Source organism: Phacochoerus africanus, chromosome 8, assembly GCF_016906955.1.
Source record: "Phacochoerus africanus isolate WHEZ1 chromosome 8, ROS_Pafr_v1, whole genome shotgun sequence".
Lineage (NCBI taxonomy): Eukaryota > Metazoa > Chordata > Mammalia > Artiodactyla > Suidae > Phacochoerus > Phacochoerus africanus.
Genome location: NC_062551.1, coordinates 150,132,071 through 150,151,994, shown reverse-complemented (window position 1 = coordinate 150,151,994; position 19,924 = coordinate 150,132,071). Strand labels below are relative to the sequence as shown.

The 19,924-nt window shown below is 42.1% G+C and overlaps 1 protein-coding gene across 3 annotated transcripts in view; it reads left to right on the top strand.

The window, feature by feature from the left end:
* Positions 1-2,925: 2,925 nt before the first annotated feature.
* PATJ (PATJ crumbs cell polarity complex component) overlaps positions 2,926-19,924 on the top strand; it is a 353,453-nt gene continuing 336,454 nt past the window's right edge. For all 3 annotated transcript variants that reach the window (XM_047788846.1, XM_047788847.1, XM_047788845.1), the window contains exons 1-3: positions 2,926-3,069; positions 18,384-18,443; positions 18,546-18,712. In XM_047788846.1, coding sequence (XP_047644802.1) covers positions 18,422-18,443; positions 18,546-18,712 — 189 coding nt within the window. In that variant the 5' untranslated portion in view covers positions 2,926-3,069; positions 18,384-18,421. The remainder of the gene's footprint in view (positions 3,070-18,383; positions 18,444-18,545; positions 18,713-19,924) is intronic.

Genomic DNA, 19,924 nt, shown 5'->3' with positions numbered 1-19,924 from the left:
AGTTCATGGCAATGCCAAATCTTTAGTCCACTGAGCAAGGACAGGGATTGAACCCATATCCTCATGGATACTAGTTGGATTCATTTCCACTGTGCCACTCCAGAGATGTGTTCTTAAGAATTGTGTTCAGGAGTTCCCATCGTGGTGCAAAAGAAACAAATCCGACTAGGAACCATGAGGTTGTGGGTTTGATCCCTGGCCTTGCTTAGTGGGTTAGGGATCTAGCGTTGCTATGAGCTATGGTGTAGGTCGCAGACGCCTCGGCTTGAATCCCGAGTTGCTGTGGCTCTGGCATAGGCCGGCAGCAACAGCTCTGGGTGCAGCCCTAAAAAGACAAAAATAAAATAAAATAAAAAAGATACTCTTGAGGTTAAAAAAACCCCCCAAAACCAAAAGCCCCTCTGTGATCAAAATATGTTTACCACAGAGTATGTGCCTTAAAAATTTATGGAATAAGTTAAACATTTCTTTACATTCCAGTTAAGAGCCAGAGGAAGTCTCACATTAAAATGACCACACTAAGAGTTCCTGTTGTGGCTCAGTGGAAATGAATCTGACTAGTAACCATGAGGTTGCCGGTTCCATCCCTGGCCTTGCTCAGTGGTGTAGGTTGAAGATGCACCTTGGATCTGGCATTGCTGTGGCTGTGACATAGGCCAGCAGCTGTAGCTCTGATTAGACACTTAGCCTGGGAATCTCCATGTGCCGCTGGTGTGGCCGTGAAAAAAAGAAAAGAACCCCCCCCCCCACACACACACACACTAAAATATGGAGAAAAGGAGATTAAAGGTGATAGAAATGGATGTTTTCTGGGAATGGTCATTAAGGCCCTGGGGGAAGGAGGGCTCATAGGGCATTCCAAACATGGGAAAGGGGCTGAGTAACCAACAGAAAGGTCATGGTGTGCTCATGCCAGGGCAGAGAATGGACCAGACGATTTGGCCCGAGTATCTTGGAGATGTGAAATGGAAGAGTAGGTTGAAGAACCAGCAAGGAGAGTTTAGAGGGCCTTGAATACTAGGAACAGAAGTCTGAACTTTGTTTCACAATTAAAAGTTATTTTTTGAGAAAGGGGAAATATGTTCATAACCATCATCAAATGTTAAAGAAGAGTCCTAATGTTTGCAAGGTGATGCTTTGAGATAATTGGTCTCCACCTGCATGTTACCCCTCTCCTCCCCCCATTTAGGGAGCATTTCCCCATCCAAATAAATCCCTTCTAAAGCAAACCCTAAACACCTCTTAAGACCTGTTTAAGTTCTAACCAATGCTTTCAACAGGCATAATTTTTTTTCTGAAAGTTCGGGCTTCATTCTATTTAGTATTTTTTTTTCTTTTTTCTTTTTAGGGCTGCACCCACAGCATATGGATGTTCTGGGTGAGGGGTCAAATTGGAGCTACAGCTGCCAGCCTACGGCACAGCCACAGCAACAGGGATCCAAGCCACATGGGTGACCTACATGCATAGCTATGCCGGATCCTTAACCCACTGAGCAAGGCCAGGGATGGAACCCGCATCCTCATGGATTCCAGTTGGATTCTTAATGAGCTGAACCACAATGGGAACTCATTTTTTTGATAAATTATTATATAAGTTTATTTCCCTCAATAAGTTTGTTCATTCCTAAGAGGCAGAAACCGTGCTGAAATTGTGTATCTCTTACCAAGTCTAAGAAGAGATATTTTCTTTAAAAACACAAAACAAAACCCCTAAAAATAACAGTATAAGGTGTCAAGTGTATGATTTTACAACAAATGTCCTTTTTTGTCCTTTTTTTTTTGTCTTTTTGCCTTTTTCTAGGGCCACTTCCGCGGCATATGGAAGGTTCCCAGGCTAGAGGTCTAATCGGAACTGAAGCCACTGGCCTATGCCAGAGCCACAGTAACGCAGGATCCAAGCCGTGTCTGCGACCCACACCACAGCTCACCGCAACGCGGGATCCCCAACCCAATGGGCAAGGCCAAGGATCGAACCCGCAACCCCACGGTTCCTAGTCGGCTTCGTTAACCACTGCAGCACAATGGGAACTCCAACAAATGTCCTTATGTTGTAGTTGTTTTGTAGATATCATCTTCCTGAGGCCAGGTACCCCATAATAAACATTTTACAATGACAGGTGTTTTACAAATATTGGATTTATTTAATGAATACATACCTGAAGACTGATTCTGTTTATCGTTAATGTGCACACTGTAGCAGACAAAATAAAACGCCTATCGTCAAAACTCTAAACATTAAAGAGAGTGGAATAAAGCCACTGCAGGTTTTACAGTCTTTCTCAAAATCAAGTTTTGACATCAAGGATAAAGATGTTAAAACATATAGTGAAGTCAACATTGTACTTAGAGTCAAACGATCCCGTCAGGGTCCCAAACTTTGGACAAATTACTTAACCTGTAGGGGCTCAGTTTCTTCCCAGTAAAAGAGGTAAGGTATAACCTAGCGCCTGGCATCTCGCGGGCAAATTCTGCTAGACTGGGTTCTTGCCTTTCCTCAACTGAGAAAAAAATACCCCGCCCCCCCAATTATATTTCTTAGAATTTTATGTTGGGTCAGCTGACATAGAAAACACAAAGAAGGGGTGACAAAACGGGGAAGGAAAGGGACAAAAAAGGAGCAAGCAGACTTGACCTAATCCTTTGATCAGTGTCCTTTCATTTCCTAGATCTCGGGTCTTGGTCTCCGCCCAGCCCTCTTACAACACCTGTCCAGCCGGTTCTCCCCACTACTCAGCTTTTCGTCTGCCCACGCGGCCCCCAGACCCTACCTTTTTCAGGCTCTTTAACTTTCCCTCACTCAGTAGAGCTCCACCTGCGGAAAGGAGAGAAGCCCATTGCTCCCGCCTTCCCCCCCGCCAGGAGTCGGCCCTCTGCTCCCCTGCCCGCCCCTCCCGCGCCACCTCGGCGCCCCGCCCCGGAGGGGAGGGGAGGGGAGGCGTGAGGGGGAGGGCCTGCCAGGTGAGGCGCGGTCGCCCTGGGCCGCTCACTTCCGCCCAGGTGAGGGAGGGCCGACGCCGAGGCCGCCCGCTCGCCAGCTTCGGGGTCCCACCCGCGCGTCTGCCCGACCAGGTAAGGCGGGGGTGGGGGGCGGGCGCGCGCTGGGCGGCGGGGACCCTGCCCCTCGAGCCGGCCGGGGCCGCTCTCCTCGCGTCCGGAGCCGCCGCCTCTGCCCCGGCGCACGCTCCTCCCGCCCTCCGGGAGGAGTGGGCACTGAGGACCGAGGGCGACGCTGGGCTACCAGTCGGTCCCGCCGAGGGTGCGGGGCGCCGTCCTTCTGCGTCTGGCCTGGTGACCCCACCGTGGGACCCGCCCCCTGGGTGCAGGGCTCGCCGGAGGCCGCGGAGCCATCCGGCTCCAGCAGGCCCTGCCGGCCCTCCAATCTCGGCCTGAGTCTGTGCCGGGAGTGGCCGGGATCAAATTTTGCACCCGGATCTGTGCCTGTGCTTCGCCCCCCGAGCTGGGTGGAGTCTTTCCCCACCTGGTGATGGTGAAAGGAGTGAACAGGTGGTGGCCTGCTCGGGGTCTCGGAGGGGGGGGGTGCCCAGTCCCCAGCTGAGGGGAGGCTTGGCCCCGGCCGCATCTGGGCGCCTGGTGGTCATTTAGAGGAGTTCCCAGAACGGCGGTCAGGCCTGGGCTTTGCTTATCCCACTTTATAGATGGGGAGGACCAGGCAGAAAGTGCTCTGGCTCCAGCCTTTGGGGAAATTGCTGGATTCCTGCTTTAAGTCAAGCTCAGGAAAGCATTTTCACATCCTTCTCCCTTCCTCCAAAGCGTCGCAGCCCTTCTGGGAGGCCGAATTACTCTCCCCCTGGAGTGCTCTCTCGGCAGTTTGTCATATCTCCAGATGGCTCTTATCACTTTGGATTGGAAGTAGTTGTTTACTGGTTTGCGCGATTGAGAGGGTGGCCTTTAAGGGCCTTACTTCTCTAGGCTGCTTTTCAGCTGTGTTCAGAATCTGGCCATTGGTAGGTGCGCAGTAAACCAGTGTTTCTTTCTTTTTCTTTTTTTTTTCTTTTTTTGCTATTTCTTGGGCCGCTCCCGCGGCATATGGAGATTCCCAGGCTAGGGATCTAATAGGAGCCGTAGCCACCAGTCTACGCCAGAGCCACAGCAACGCGGGATCCTAGCAGTGTCTGCAACCTACACCACAGCTCACGGCAACGCCGGATCGTTAACCCACTGAGCAAAGGCAGGGACCGAATCCGACTACCTGGTTCGTAGTCGGATTCGTCAACACTGCGCCACGACGGGAACTCCAAACCAGTGTTTCTTAAGTGAATGAAGACCTAAGGAGAACCAAGACCTTCTGAAGACCTAAGAGGAAAAGAAATGTTACACTGAAGATGGTAATACCACTTCTAGGCCGTCTAAACTCCTATAGGCTGTCAATTTTTTTGCCCACAACTTTTTAAAAGAAAAGCTAGGGAGGAGTAGAGGTAAAAATCTCAAGTTGGTTCGTTTTGCAGCGTCAGCAAAGGTGACTATTAGCTAAAATGAGCTTGACGTTTCCAGACGCCTAACGACATTTTAAGGATTGTTAAAAAATTCAAATAATTAGAATGTTTAATAACGGAGCTTAGGAGTTCCCGCTCTGGCACAGTGGGATCGCCAGTGTCTTGAGAGCGCTGGGACACATGTTAAATCCCCTATCCCCTGCCGGCACAAGTGGGTTAGGGATCTGGTGTTGCAGGAGCTGCTGCTTAGGTCGCAACTGCAGCTTGGATCTGACCCCTGGCTTGGGAACTCCATAAGTTGCAGGGTGGCCAAAAAAGAAAAGGAAGTACAAAACGTAAAAGAGCTGGAAGGTAATTTACTGATAGAATTTACAAACCGAATTCTGAAGAGGTTTGCTTTTGCTAATTGAGATCCTGCAATCGGTTACATAAAATGAACTTGGTATCAGAATGATCTTTGTGTTTAAAGCTGTAAATAAATTGTGTTAAGGCCCCATTTGTGTTTAATGATGCCTAAATAAATTCAAGTAATAATATTTTATAACTATAAATCTGACATATTCATTGTGGGAAAATTGGGGAGAATTTTCAAAAAAGAAACTAACAGCACACAGAAACCCACCTACCATTGAAAATAACCACTAATAAAATTATAGTATCTTGTCTTTCAGTTAGTATTCTTAAAAAAGAAAAATCTTTGTATTTTCTCATGGTGAGTTCACTTTTACAACCTTATCATTCTGAGACAGTGGTTCAGCATTCACTAATTCTTGCAGTTGCATTTTTATTTAAATGCAATTAATAATTATCCTTAAACTAAACAACCAAGCAGTCTGAATTTCCTTGCTTTGTTAAACTTTAGCAAAAATGCATTAGGTTGGGGAAGCTGAAGTGGGATTTACTAAGTTTCAAGATTTTGCTCACCTTGGTAGTAAACTGAGAAACAGGACTATTTCACCTTAATATTTGAGATCGTTTGGCCATTACTTTTCCCCCTGTATTCAGATATTTTTGCAGATTTGGATGCTCTTTTTAAAGCACTTGTTCTTTATGGAGAAAAAGTGGAGAGAAATTTAGAGCCTGTCAGTACCCTTCGTAGTTGTGGGATAGATCTAGGCTGAAGATGGAGAGTCTGCTTGCTTATTTATTTATTATTGGCTATGCCCTTGGCAAGTGGAAGTTTCTGGGCCAGGGATCGAACCCATGCCAGTGACCCAGGTTGCTGTAGTGACCATGCCAGATTTTTAACCAGCTGCACCACAGGGTAACTCCCGCTTGCTTACTCTTTGCATTTGCGCAACCATGTAGCCTGTGGAGTTTGGACACAAGGAATTTGGTCCACCTACCACATAACTCTCGGCAAGTTACTTGACTCTGGTCCTCTCTTTTCCCATTTGTAAATGATCTACCTCATTGAGTTTGGGAAAGGTGAAGTGAAAGAAATAATGTTCAAGAATGTGCCTTGTAGGAGTTCACGTGGTGGTGCAGTGGAAACGAATCCGACTAGGAACCATGAGGTTGTGGGTTCGATCCCTGGCCTCGTTCAGTAGGTCAAGGATCCAACGTTGCCATGAGCTATGGTGTAGGTCACAGATGTGGCTCGGATCTGGTGTGGCTGTGGTGTAGGTTGACAGCTGTAACTCTGATTAGACCCCTAGCCTGGGAATATCCATGAGTGCCACCCTAAAAACCAAAAAAAAAAAAAAAGTGCCTTGTGAACTGTAAGCCATTCTCTTCCCACTTTTTGCTCCTTCAGTGAGATGTTCAGTTCTGATAAAATTAAGGAGTTTCGCTGTTTTTATTGGAAAGAACCCAAGTTTGGGAGTGCTCTCATTCTGGTGCTTTGATAAAAGGCATAGGGGCTGTATTAACTGATAAACAAAAGTTTTTGCTTAAAAACACTGTACAGGAATCTTCCTGAAAAGGCCTAAGTTAAAGCTGCACTGCTAGCACAGTTAGCCACTTGTACCTGTGACTAGGCCCCTGCAGTAGGGGTACTGGGATTGAGATGTTCTATACATATAAATACACATCATATTTTGATGATTAAGTGTAGAAACCTAAATACGTTATTTTTTATATTTACATATTGAAACTTTGTATATTAGACTAAGTAAAATATATCCTAAAATTAATTTTACTTGTTTTTTTTCATGTGGCTATTAGAAAAATTGCAATATTATATTTTTGTTGAATAGCTGTGGGTTAGGATTTGCTATGATTATGTTTATCCTTAAGAAGCCCTTACAGTACTATTTGTAAAATGTTTCTTTTCTTTCCTTCCTTCCTTCCTTCTTTCCTTCTAACTCCCTAGCACAAGGCCTCCGCACTCTCCCTTCCTTGTATTCATTGCTTTGGTGAAATTTTTAGTTGTTTAGTCTTTTGAGAAGTCACCAATATTGATTACTAAGGAAAAATCTCAGCTAAAATAATTACTAGCTTTCTTTGAAGCCTCCAGATATCTTAAATAATTTTGATTGAGGAGATGTGAATAACAATAGTAATTACCATTGAATGTTCACTGTGTGCCAGGCTGAATGCTTTATCTTATTTAGTCCTTTCAACTATAAATATTTATTATTTTTTATTAACTATTTTATAAATGAGAAAACGGAAATATAGGAATATTTAAACAGTTGGCCACAGGAACACAGAGCAGTAGAACCCAGGTCTCTGTGATTTCAAAGTTCATAAGCTATAGATTCTCCCATATTTTGACAACTGGTTATTGAATCAACTGGGTAAAAGTTGTTATTGAAGTAGGTGTTTAATTCTAATCGTGTTTTTGTGTCAGTGACCGATAGCAAATGCTCATTAACAGGAGACTAGGTGATTACATCATATAGTCCTACTATTTAGGTGTTTCAGTGAACGAAAAGGAGCTCTGTATGTCATCATGACTAAATCTTAGTGTAAAGTTGAGCTAAAACAAATTGCTGAAGGATAAATATACACTATAAGTACCATTTACACAGTTTAAAATCTAATAAGCAATGATGTTGTAAACAAAAGTAGTGTGTTTAAGAATTTCAAAATATAAATTTTATCTATATTGACTGCATGTATTTGTGAGGCTGCCTTGTGGTTAAATGAAGTTAGTAATATCTCTGTGAAATAAGCATTCTTTAATGCTGACCTACTTTTTTTTTTTTTTTTTTCCGTCTTTTGTCTTTTTAGGGCTGTACTCAAGGCATTTGAAGGTTCTCAGGCTAGGGGTCCAATCGGAGCTGTAGCTGCCAGCCCATGCCACAGCCACAGTGCCACAGCAATGTGGGATCCGAGCCGAATCTGGGACCTACACCACAGCTCACAGCAATGCCAGATCCTCAATCCACTGAGGAAGGCCAGGGATCAAACTCACATTCTCGTGGATACTAGTCAGGTACGTGAACCACTGAGCCATGATGGGAGCTCCTAAAGCTGATTTACTCTTAAAAGAACAAAATCAACCCAAGGTCCTGCCCTTTACTTTGGTACCAACCTTGTCTGGTTGGTAGATAGCTTTCAGACCCAGGTGTGCAGTCTTGTTTTCATTTTGCTTTAGCCCCCAGTTGATAGGCATGATTTTGGAGTTCCCGTCATGGTTCAGTGGTTAATGAACCCTACTAGTATCCATGAGAACCCAGGTTTGCTCCCTGGCCTTGCTCAGCAGGTTAAGGATCTGGTGTTGCCATGAGCTGTGGTCTAAGTCGCAGACGCTGCTCGAATCCTGTGTGGCTGTGGTGTAGGCCAGCAGTTGTAGCTCCAATTCGACCCCTAGCCTGGGAACCTCCATGCCTCAGGTGCAGCCCTAAGAACTGGAAAAAAAAAAAAAAAAGTAGTTATCTGCTGAAAAAGTCTTGAATGATTGACCGGCCCTCCTCCCAAGGTGGAATTAATTTCATTCAGTAGTAGCAGCTATGCTGTCTTCCTGTTATTATCTTTTTCCAAGTGCTTTCCCCTTTCTTTCTTTCTTTTTTTTTTGAAGTTTAAGAAATTTTCTGCATTTGCAAAGTGGAGATAATACATTGTTCAGAAGATAAATGAGATGTGATACAGAATGGTCCTGCAGTGTACACAGTAGGCACCAAAAAACTAGTTACTTGATTTGTGACAGATAACACAGATTTTGGGAAAAGGCCAGGAGAATGGGGAACATTGGTGGGAGGAGTGTCTAAAGCATGGTTTGGCCTGTTTTACAGTTTGTTAGGATTGCTTTGAATATGACAAGTATTGGCATGACTACATTTCTGGAGAGAAGTTAGGGGCACAAGTCTGCCATGTAGGGAGGATTGAACAGGAGACTGAGGTGGAAACTGAAACTAGTCATTAGTGAGGAGTATGAATGCCTGGTTCATTTCAGTGAGTGACTGGCTACACATCAGAGCTCTTTTTTTTTTTTAATTTAAATTTTATTTTTTTTTGCTTTTTAGGGCTGCACTGGTGGCATATGGAATGCTTTATCTTTCATAGTCCTTTCAACCCATCTAGTATCCATGAGGACATGGGTTCGATCCCTGGCCTTGCTCAGAGGGTTAAGGATCTGGCATTGCCGTGAGCTGTGGTGTAGGTTGAAGACACGGCTGGGATCCTGCATTGCTGTGCCTGTGGCGTAGGTTGGTGACTGCAGCTCCAATTGGACCCCTAGCCTGGAAACTTCTGTATGCCTTGAGTGTGGCCCTAAAGACAAATACAAAACAAAAAACAACAAAACCCCGACATAAAACAGATTCACTGTGTTCATACACAGTGACCAAGCTGCAGGCAGAAATTGACATACATTGATTAACTTTGAATATTCAATGAGAAAGATTGGTATTTAAAAAAAAAAATTAAATTTTTTTTTTAATGGCCTCACCTGAGGCGTATGGAAATTCCCAAGCCAGGAGTTGGATCTGACTTGTGCTGCAGCTGTGGCAAAGCCAGATCATTTAACCCACTGTGCCAGGCTGGGATGGAACCCGCACTTCCGCAGCCATCTGAGATGCTGCAGTCAGGTTTTTAACCCACTGTACCACAGCAGGAACTCTGAGAAAAATTAGTGTTTAGCTAACTGAATTATTCTGAAGAAGTGACTCCATTTTCAGTTCTGATTTTTAGTTTAAAATTTATCTTTTAGCCTTGATTTCAACATGTTCTAAATGTCCCGCATTAAGTGGACTTAATTGCCTATAGCCTAGGCACATGGTCCCAAAATATCAGGATAGTTGTGGAATTTACATATATATCTGTTTCCAAAATGCTAGGGGTACAGTGTTTTGGTGGCAGTATTTTTTACATCTAAGGGGTTTAAAAAAGCCCTTGTCATTTGTATGGACACAAGGCCAGGACACCTGACTTGAATCTGCATTAAGATAGTAACAGATGTGTTTATTTATAGTTGGGTGAAGAGCCATTATTGCTCTCTGGCTAGGAGAGTTTGTTTTCCATTTAATCAGTACCTCATACAGGCTGAGCTTTGATGACAAAGGTGTGATAACTAGACATAAAGTGAACTTTGGTTTCCAAAGGAAGCAATGGAATTTTTTTTTTTTTTGTCTTTTTGCCATTTCTTAGGCCGCTCCTGTGGCATATGGAGGTTCCCAGGCTAGGGGTCTAGTCAGAGCTGTAGCTGCCAGCCTACGCCAGAGCCACAGCAACACGGGATCCGAGCCGCGTCTGCGACTTACACCACAGCTCACGGCAACGCCGGATCCTTAACCCACTGAGCAAGGCCAGGGATCGAACCCACAACCTCATGGTTCCTAGTCAGATTCGTTAACCACTGCGCCATGACGGGAACTCCGTAATAGAAATTTAAAGTTGTTCATAGACTTCAATTTTTGAATAAGTTCTGAAATCATGACTTCATTTAAGTTAATAGGTTTTAGAGCATTCAGACTCCCTGGTTCCCTTGAGCTCTGGGGAACTGGCTTTGAGGAGTTACATGCTGTCTAATTGTGATCTGCTCAACTCACAACTGCAGTTAAAGGCTGACTACCTATACTTGCCCAAACAGATTTCGAGTCACCTATTTCTCTCTCTCTCTCTCTCTTTTTTTTTTGTCTTTTTAGGGCTGTACCCGTGGCATATTGAGGTTCCCAGGCTAGGGGTCCAATTTGCCTACACCACAGCCACAGCAAGGTGGGATTTGAGCCGTGTCTGTGACCTGCACCACAGCTCACGGCAGTGCCGGATCCTTTAACCCACTGAGTGAGGCCAGGGATCGAACCCATGTCCTCATGGTTGCTAGCTGGGTTCATTAACTGCTGAGCTACAATGGGAATTCCTTTCTTTCTTTCTTTTTTTTTTTTTTTTAAGATAGACATATAAGATGTTTTAGAGTTCCCATCGTTGCTCAATGGTTAATGACTCCGACTAGGAACCATGAGGTTGCGGCTTTGATCCCTGGCCTTGCTCAGTGGGTTACGGATCCGGCGTTGCCCTGAGCTGTGGTGTAGGTTGCAGACGCGGCTTGGATCCCGAGTTGCTGTGGCTCTGGTGTAGGCCGGTGGCTACAGCTCTGATTCGACCCCTAGTCTGGGAACCTCCATATGCCTCGGGAGCAGCCCAAGAAATCGCACCCCCCCCCAAAAAAAAGATAGACATATGAGATGTTTTGTTACACCAAATTTTCAATGTATAAAATAATCTTGTTCAGACATAGGATGTCTTGGAGAGTTACATTCTTGTGTGCTGTTAGGAGTCTGAAGAGTATCTTAGGGTCCTTACTGCCCCCCCATTCTTGAATTGAGGAGGTTCATCTTTTCAATAAGTTTCCTTCACCTCGAAATTTGAAACAAATTAAATTTCTAACTTGGCATTAGCTTTTCTCAAATATCCCATTAATTGGTGGTGGTGAAGGGCATAGGTATTTTTAAAAAGCCACAATATTATAATAATTTCCTTCAGTCAAATCCCACAGTGACCTGGACATGAAAAATTCATGGCACAGACTCTGTGGATCAATGATGGAGTGGAAGCTGCTAAACACAAAGAACGACTCATTCTCTGGAGGCTGTATAAGTATGTGGACAGTGGCACGTTGTTGCATTTAATGTCCAGGTGCTGCCCGATTGTAGGTAGCCTGTCTACAAGTTAGACTCAGCTTTACCGTGTTGAAACAGACTTGAAATTCCTTGTTGTAAGTCCTCTTTGTTGCTTAGCCTGGCCAAACAGGTTGGGATTGTTTAAAGATTTCCTATGACCACAAAATGAGTGAAACATTCATTCCATTTAGTGTACATGCTGCTTCCTGGATATTTAGCTATAGCACTGTTGCATTTCTTCCTTCTGTCCTCGTATGCTCTTAAGGCCTAGGTGCCTGTCCCTAGATATTATCTAACCCCATGAAACTGTAGTAATTTTCCAGGCCTGCTTTATGGACATAGTTTGGCTTTCATTAAATCTGAGTCATAGAGTTGGATAGCCAGCCAGTTCTAACCTTAGCCCTTACGGAGGGACATCTACCACCATGGTTTCCAAAAATGTGTGGGATGATCCATTGAGAAAGTAGGATGATGACAGTAGAATCTTTCTTTTTAGTTTTTATCTTACTCTCATGATGTTTATATTTTATAAATGTGTTGGTGCTGAAATCCGGGAACAAACCAGCTATATATGTTTTAAAACACATGACATGCAAATATAGTAATATATGTTTATGCAAAAAATAAAATGAGTGGTCAACTTATTTTTAGATGGGAATGTGTGTTTAAAAAAGTTTGAAGACCTCTAATCTATCCTGTTACCAGAATTACCTTTTTAAATAGAAATCTGGACTCACTACTTCCCTACTTAAAAGCCTTTTGATTACTTCCTCCTACTTACAGGATAAAGATCAGTCTACTTAGCATTATTTACAAGGACCCTCTCAAAATAGTCTGTCTAAACCAGTGCTTCTCAAACTATCAGTGGTGAAAGATTAGGGTTCCCCTCCCCCAGTCTTTCAAGGACTAGTATTTTTATAAATACACAAAATAAAATTTTTATAAATTTACAAAAATACAATGTAAGTCAAGTGGTTTTATATCTCCACAACATTCCATGATTTCTAAATGCTTATTTCCAATTTTGGTACTTATCTCTTTGTAGGTCAAGCATCAATCCACAGTTCATACCTGTGGTAACACAGGTCTAAGCCACTTTTTTGTCCGTCCTGCTGCTTTTAGAGATGTTAGAGTAGTTTACAGCCAGTTAGTCCTCTCACATATTTTCATGCACTTTTACACCTGTATGTGGTAATTCTCAAATTGTGGTCTCTAGGCTAGTCACACCTGGATCACATGCAAATTTTGTTAGAGATGCAGATTCTCTGGGCTCACCTCAGACCTCCAGAATCAGAAGAACTGGGAGTGGTCCCTGCAATTTGTGTTTTAGCAAGCTCTCACGGTGATTCCAATGCACACTAACATTTGAGTACCACTAACTTAGGGAAGCCCCATATGTCATTCAAACTGAAACACATTTGAGAGTGAAATGGAGCACTATTAATAAAGATGCTGGGTATTCTGAGACTCTTTTAGGTGAAGGAGGACAAATGGTCCCTCTGCTTTTACACTTTTTTTTTTTTCTTTCCTGCGAGAGGTCTCTAGTATGTTCTCATTCCAGCATTCCCAAACTTCCCCAGGCACGGGAACTGCTTTCTTTTTATGATCTCCCTCTGCACATGGTACATACCTTTGCTGTTGTATGTCTGTGCCTTACAATATAATTATCCTGCTGTATTGCCATTATCTTGCTCTGTGTCTGTCTTGCTCTCTCATTGGCCTTTTTAAAATTTTATTTATTTATTTTTTATAGGGCCGTACCCGCGGCATATGGAGGTTCCCACACTAGGGTCTAATCAGAGCTATAGCTGCCGGCCTATGCCACAGCCACAGCCACCCAGGATCCCAGCCGTGTCTGTAACCTACACCACAGCTCAGGGCAACACTGGATCCTTAACCCACTGAGCAAGGCCAGGGATTGAACCTGCGTCTTCGTGGTTCCTAGTCAGATTCTGTAACCCCTGAGCCATGAAGGAAACTCCCTCATTAGGCCATCTTAACCATTATCTTTTTAAAAAAATTTTTATTGGAGTATAGTTGACTCAAAGTTGTGTTAATCTCAGGTATACAGCATAGTAAATTAGTTATGCATATACATATATCCATTTCTTTTCAGGTTCTTTTCCAGTGCAAGCTACCACACAGTACTGAGTAAATTTCCCTTTGCTACAAGTAGGCCCCCATTACCCACCTATTCCATATATAATAGTGTGTTTATATCAATCCCAGCCCCATAGTTTACCACCCCCGCAACTTTTCCCCTTTGGTAAACATAAGTTTGATTGTGAAATCTTTGAATCAGTTTGTATTTTGTAAGTTCTGTTGTATCACTTTTATTAGATTCCACATATTAGTGATCTCATATGATATTTGTCTTTTTCTGATTTCTTTCTAGGCCCATCCATGTTGCTGTGAATGGCATTATCTCATACTTTTTATTTAGCCATTATCTTTTTGTCCCTTTTACTTTTCAAGTTATAAAAATAATAACATGCTTTTTATTTGTATTTATTTTATTTTATTTTATTGCTTTTTAGGGCCACACCCATAGCATATGGAGGTTCCCAGCCTAGGAGTCGAATCAGAGCTATAGCTGCCGGGCTATACCACAGCCACAGGTACTCAGGATCTGAGCCACATCTGTGACCTACACCACAGCTCATGGAAACGCTGGATCCTTAAGCCACTGAGCAAGGCCAGGGATCAAACCTGAGTCCTCATGGATGCCAGTCAGATTCCTAAACCACTGAGCCATGATGGGAACTCCTTCAATCACATGCTTTTTATATTTTATTTTATTTTATTTTATTTTATTTTATTTTTGTCTTTTTGCCATTTTTTGGGCCGCTCCTGTGGCATATGGAGGTTCCCAGGCTAGGGGTCTAATCAGAGCTGTAGCCGCCTGCCAACGCCAGAGACACAGCAACGCGGGATCCTTAACCCACTGAGCAAGACCAGGGATTGAACCCGCAACCTCATGGTTCCTAGTCGGATTCGTTAACCACTGAGCCATGACGGGAACTCCTAACATGCTTTTTAAATAAAATTCAAATAGCACTGAAATCTACAAAGGAAAAGTCTAATTTTTTATCTCCCTTTCTTAGAAGTTATCACTATTATTAAATTGACTACCTTTCTAAATCTAGAAACGTACACACACACAAATTTGTATTGTTTTCTTACAAAAAGGAGAAAATAATATACGTATCCTGAAACCTGCTGTTTTCCTGAATTAGTTGTGTATATTAGATAATGTCCCCTGTTAACACAAAGGGTTGAATTGCCAAAGCATCCTCCTGTGAATGAGAGATCTTTTCCGGCACTAAACCTTACTCATGATTTGGAGGTTATAGGTAGGAGGCTAACACAGGAGCTAGGCATAACCATTCCTTGCTGAAAGAGCCCCCAGCCAGTAGACACAGCTTCCAAAGAATATCACTTTCTCATATTGGAGCATATTAGCAACATGCTTAAAATACTTACTTCCATATAGATTGACATTAAGTCACTTATAAATTTCTAACAGACTTTTTCACTGTGATTTTTAATGTGTTTATAGGAATGAAATTCAACCTTCAGACACATTTTGGTTTGTTTTGGGTTACCTGCAGGTTCCGAACAATATACACCAAAATGCTTTCTCAAAAGAAGCCTTTTCTGTTTGGAGAATCCCAAGGTTTATACTCCATTAGTTACCCAAATAGAAAATGTCTTTGTGGAGTTCCCGTCGTGGCTCAGTGGTTATCGAATCCAACTAGGAACCATGAGGTTGTGGGTTTGATCTCTGGCCTTGCTCAGTGGGTTAAGGATCCGGTGTTGCTGTGAGCTGTGCTTTAGGTTGCAGACGAGGCTTGGATCCCAAGTTGCTGTGGCTCTGGCATAGGCCAGTGGCTACAGCTCCAACTGGACCCCTAGCTTGGGAACCTCCATATGCCATGGGAGCAGCCCAAGAAAATGGCAAAAAGACCAAAAAAAAGAAAAAAAAGAAAAAAAAGAAAATGCCTTTGTGATCATTTCCCATCTTTTGGCCAGCCATGTCCCATAAATCTGTATGTTCTCAGGTTATTTACAAAAGCAATTAAGACAGATCAGGTATTTTCCTGACATTTTAAAATGAAGGACCCTGTCTCTTATCTATTAAAAACCTTTAGCTTGTTTGCAAGGAGGTCTGGTATAAAGTTTGGAATCCCTCGCTGAAGGATTGAGCCACAGTCTTACTGTTACTGTTTCCCTCTCATTCTTGTTTCACTAAATTTGAAGCTTTATGCTAATGACTGATTACTCCCCCCCCCCCCCCCCCCCCCCGCCCCCATACTTGCGGCATATGGAAGTACCTGGGACAGGGATAGAATCAGCTGTAGCTGCCACCTATGCCACAGTTGCCTCAACACCCTGATCCTTAACCCACTGCTCAGGGCTGGGGATTGAACCCATGCCTCAGCAGCGACCCCAGCCACTGCAGACACAAACCAGATCCTTAATGGTTGCGCCAAAGTAGGAACTTTGATTGGTTAGTTTTGATAGTTCAATTTGTCTGAGTGTTTTTTTATTAAAAACAATCCAGCAAATATGCTTGTATATATATATCTGTGTGCCCTTTTTGTAAGGCTTTTTTTTTTTTTTTAAGTTTTTTACCTTTTTGAGTCAATCTTGTTTGGAAGACTTCTTTAGGAGAGACACTCAGAAGTAGATAGATATTCAGGGTAGAGGAGAATATATGCTTACCATATTGATAGATAGATATTCAGGGTAGAGGAGAATATATGCTTACCATATTGATAGATATTGCTTGGTTGTTCTTCCAAAAGATTGTGCAAATTTATATTCCCATCTGTTTTTCTAGGACATTTAGAGTACAGTCTATTATTAGGAAAAAACATCAATCTAACAGTAAAAAATAGTACCTCATAGTTTTAAGTCACATTTTTTTGGTTTAGAAAGGTTGATGTATGAATGGCCATAAAGCTGCTCTTAGTCCTTTTGGGCTCCATGCTGCTACGGAAAAGGACAATGCTATTGTGACTGCCTTTCTGTTATTCATCGTTACCTGTCAATGAGCAGTGAGTGTTTGCGGTTGTATAGCCGAGATGCTAAGCACCTCAGAAGTGTTTCTGTGTTGCTCTATTCAGCAGTTTGGTAGTTCTCATAGAATCCAGTGGATATTGGGATGGAAATACATGGACCTCTTACCAATACCAAAGGAATCCCTTTTTAGTGGGGTTTTTTTTTTTTTTTTTTTTTTTGCTTTTTAGGGCTACACCTGTGGCATATGGAAATTCCCAGGCTAGGGGTTGAATCAGAGCTACAGCTGCTGGCCTACGCCATAGCCACAGCAACACCACATCTGAACCGTGTCTGCAAACTATGCCACAGCTCACGGCAACGCCAGCTCCTTAACCCACTGAGTGAGGCCAGGGATCAAACCCACAACCTCGTGGTTCCTAGTCTGATGCGTTTCCACTGCGCCTCAATGGGAACTCCCCTTATTGGTTTTTAGTGCACTTTCTTACTTGATGACCTTGAATTATAAGATAGAAGATTATGTTCAAGCAAATTGTACACAGGAATGGTGTAAGAACATCTTGACTGTTTAGTGCTCGTTTCTTTGATGGTTCATTACAACAATGTACCAATAGTGAAAATGACCACTGTAAAAGTGCCATTTTGGTCATAGGATAGGGTTTGCTAGCTTTTTGAATTTTGTTTACATTATACTTTGGGCAAGTTTGAGCAAATAACTGGAATTAAATTATCCATGGAAAATGCCTGTTGGGTGATTACCTCTTGGAGACTTACTCAGATGACCAGTTTGGATGATTAGTTTGGGTTCCCCCCTCCCCCAATCATATGCGCACGTGTGTGTGTGTGTGTGTGTGTGTGTGTGTGTGTAGTCCATTGCATGCAGCAGCATACTGTGGGATCTCAGTTCCCAGATCGGGGATTGAACCCAGGCTGCAGTGGTAAAAGTGCCAGATCCTAACAACTAGACCACCAGGTAACTCCCCTCTAATATCTTCTTGATCCCTTAATTTGGATGTTCTTTTCCAGCCTAAGATCCTTTTTTAAAAAATTAACTTTATTAAATGTAATTTATATAAAATATAAATTGTACATATATGTTGTTCATAAAAATATATATATGTTCATAAAAAATATATATGTAGTTCAAGGAATTTTGACAGGCATATACACATCTGTATAAATAATACTCTGCTCAAAACATAGAACATTTCCGTCATCCCAAAAACTCCCTCAAATACCTTCCCATTCAACTCCTTTCCACTTGGCCAAGGTAAACTAATCTATAACTACAGGCTCAACTTTATATGAATGGAGTCATACAACTTATATCCTTTTTTGTATTCTTTCCATCAACATACTGTTTTTGAGATTCATCCTTATTTTATGTACCAGTAATTTTTTATTTCTGAGTTTTCTGCTTACATATCATAATTGATTTATCCATTTATCTATTATCAGACATTTGGATTTTTCTAGTTTTGAGCTTTGATAAATAAAAGAGCTGTGAACATTCATACCAGTCTTTTGTGGGCATGTATTTTCATTTCTCTTAGGTAAGTATTTAGGAGTAGAAAGGCTGCGTCATGTAGGAAGTGTAATTTTAACTTTCACAAAACTTTCAAACAATTTTTCAAAGTATGTCATTTTCCATGCCTACTACCAATGTATCAGAGTCTGAGTTGCTTCACATCTTTGCCAAGACTTAGTATTCTCTGTTCGGCTCTCTAGTTTTAGCCATCTTAGTGGCTGTGTAGTGGCAGCTCATCGTGGTTTGATTTGAATTTCCTGAGTAAAGTCTTCTGATGGAGAATGTTCTTAAGGTTTTCTGTAATTTTACTATAGGATGATAGGCTTATACACTAATGGAAAATCATGTTTTGTATTCAATTTTTTTCTTTAGGTTTTTTCAGTTTAAGTGATTGGAGGCAATAATTCAAAATGCCTGAAAATCCTGCTACAGGTATACTAGACATATCCTCCTATCACTAAATTAATTCATTATTCAAAAATGGAAGTTAAAATGGGATTTAACCTATACTCTGATTATCTTTCTTCACACAAGATAAACTGCAGGTCCTGCAGGTTCTCGATCGCTTGAAAATGAAACTGCAGGAGAAAGGTGACACTTCGCAGAATGAGAAGTTGTCTCTGTTTTATGAGACACTAAAGAGCCCTCTCTTCAACCAGATACTCACACTCCAGCAGTCCATCAAGCAGCTGAAGGGGCAAGTAAGTTACCCTCAGGGTTTTATATGTTGATACACTCAAACCAGCAAAGAAAGAAGTAGATAGATACAAATTGTCTCTACTCTCAATTCAGCAAAGAGATTATTAGGATTTGTAACCTGTGGGTAGCTTTGGCATGGGTAGTTTAAAAATGCTGATAAATGTTTAAAAACATTGATAATAAATTTTATGTTTGGCTTTGGAATATGGTTTCTTAAGTAAAGGTCAGGTACGTAGAGATCTCAACATTTTCTTCAAAATAATAAAATAGTGTTTAGCTTAAATATGTTTTCTTCAGGAAATCTTTTTTCTAGCATGAAGTGATCATGTCCTTATAGGACATTACATATTTATACCTTTGAATAATTATCAAATATTTATCTAATAAATATCAGATGCCATGCATGTTGTGATTAGAAAGCCCCTGATAGCGGTATACCTAGTGTTTCCCTATTTTTCGGTTTCCCCCACTACCTGGGCTCTTGCAGCCACTAATACATGGTTGCTGAATTTCGGGACACCTAATGCCTCTGTTTGGAGTGATATAAATTAAGAGTTTTAACTGTCCTCTTGTTGACGGTCTTTTGGGGTCAGGGGTGGCAGAATCAGAGCTTGAATAGTAGCTATCGTATAGGTTAAATATGGGCAGAATTTTATTTGTTTATTTCTGTTATTATTATTTTTTGCTTTTTAGGGCCGTACCTGGGGCATATGTAGATTCCCAGGCTAGGGGTTGAATCAGAGCTACAGCTGCTGGCCTACGCCATAGCAATGCCAGATCCAAGCCACGTCTGTGACCTACACTATAGCTCACGGCAGCATCAGATCCTTAACTCACTGAGCGAGGCCAGGGATCGAACCCGCAACCTCATGGTTCCTAGTCGGATTCGTCTCTGCTGTGCCATGACGGGAACTCCTGGGCATGAATTTTTCAATGCAATTGAAGATGATGTAGCAGAGTTGTTAAATGAAAATTAACAAAGTTTGGGAAAAAGTGCTATTTTCTGATAAACCAAAATGCCTATCCATAAATATTTAGCAAGTGATTTTTATGTAGCTAATTAAGGATTGAATTCTGCACATATGTCTTTCTGTGAATTTCTTTCTCTAATTTTAGCACTCCCTGTATTGAAGTTTCGTTTTCTTTATTCTCTGATCATAGAATGAGTACATCACAACAGTGGATGCTATGGCAATAGAAAGTGAGAAAGAGCA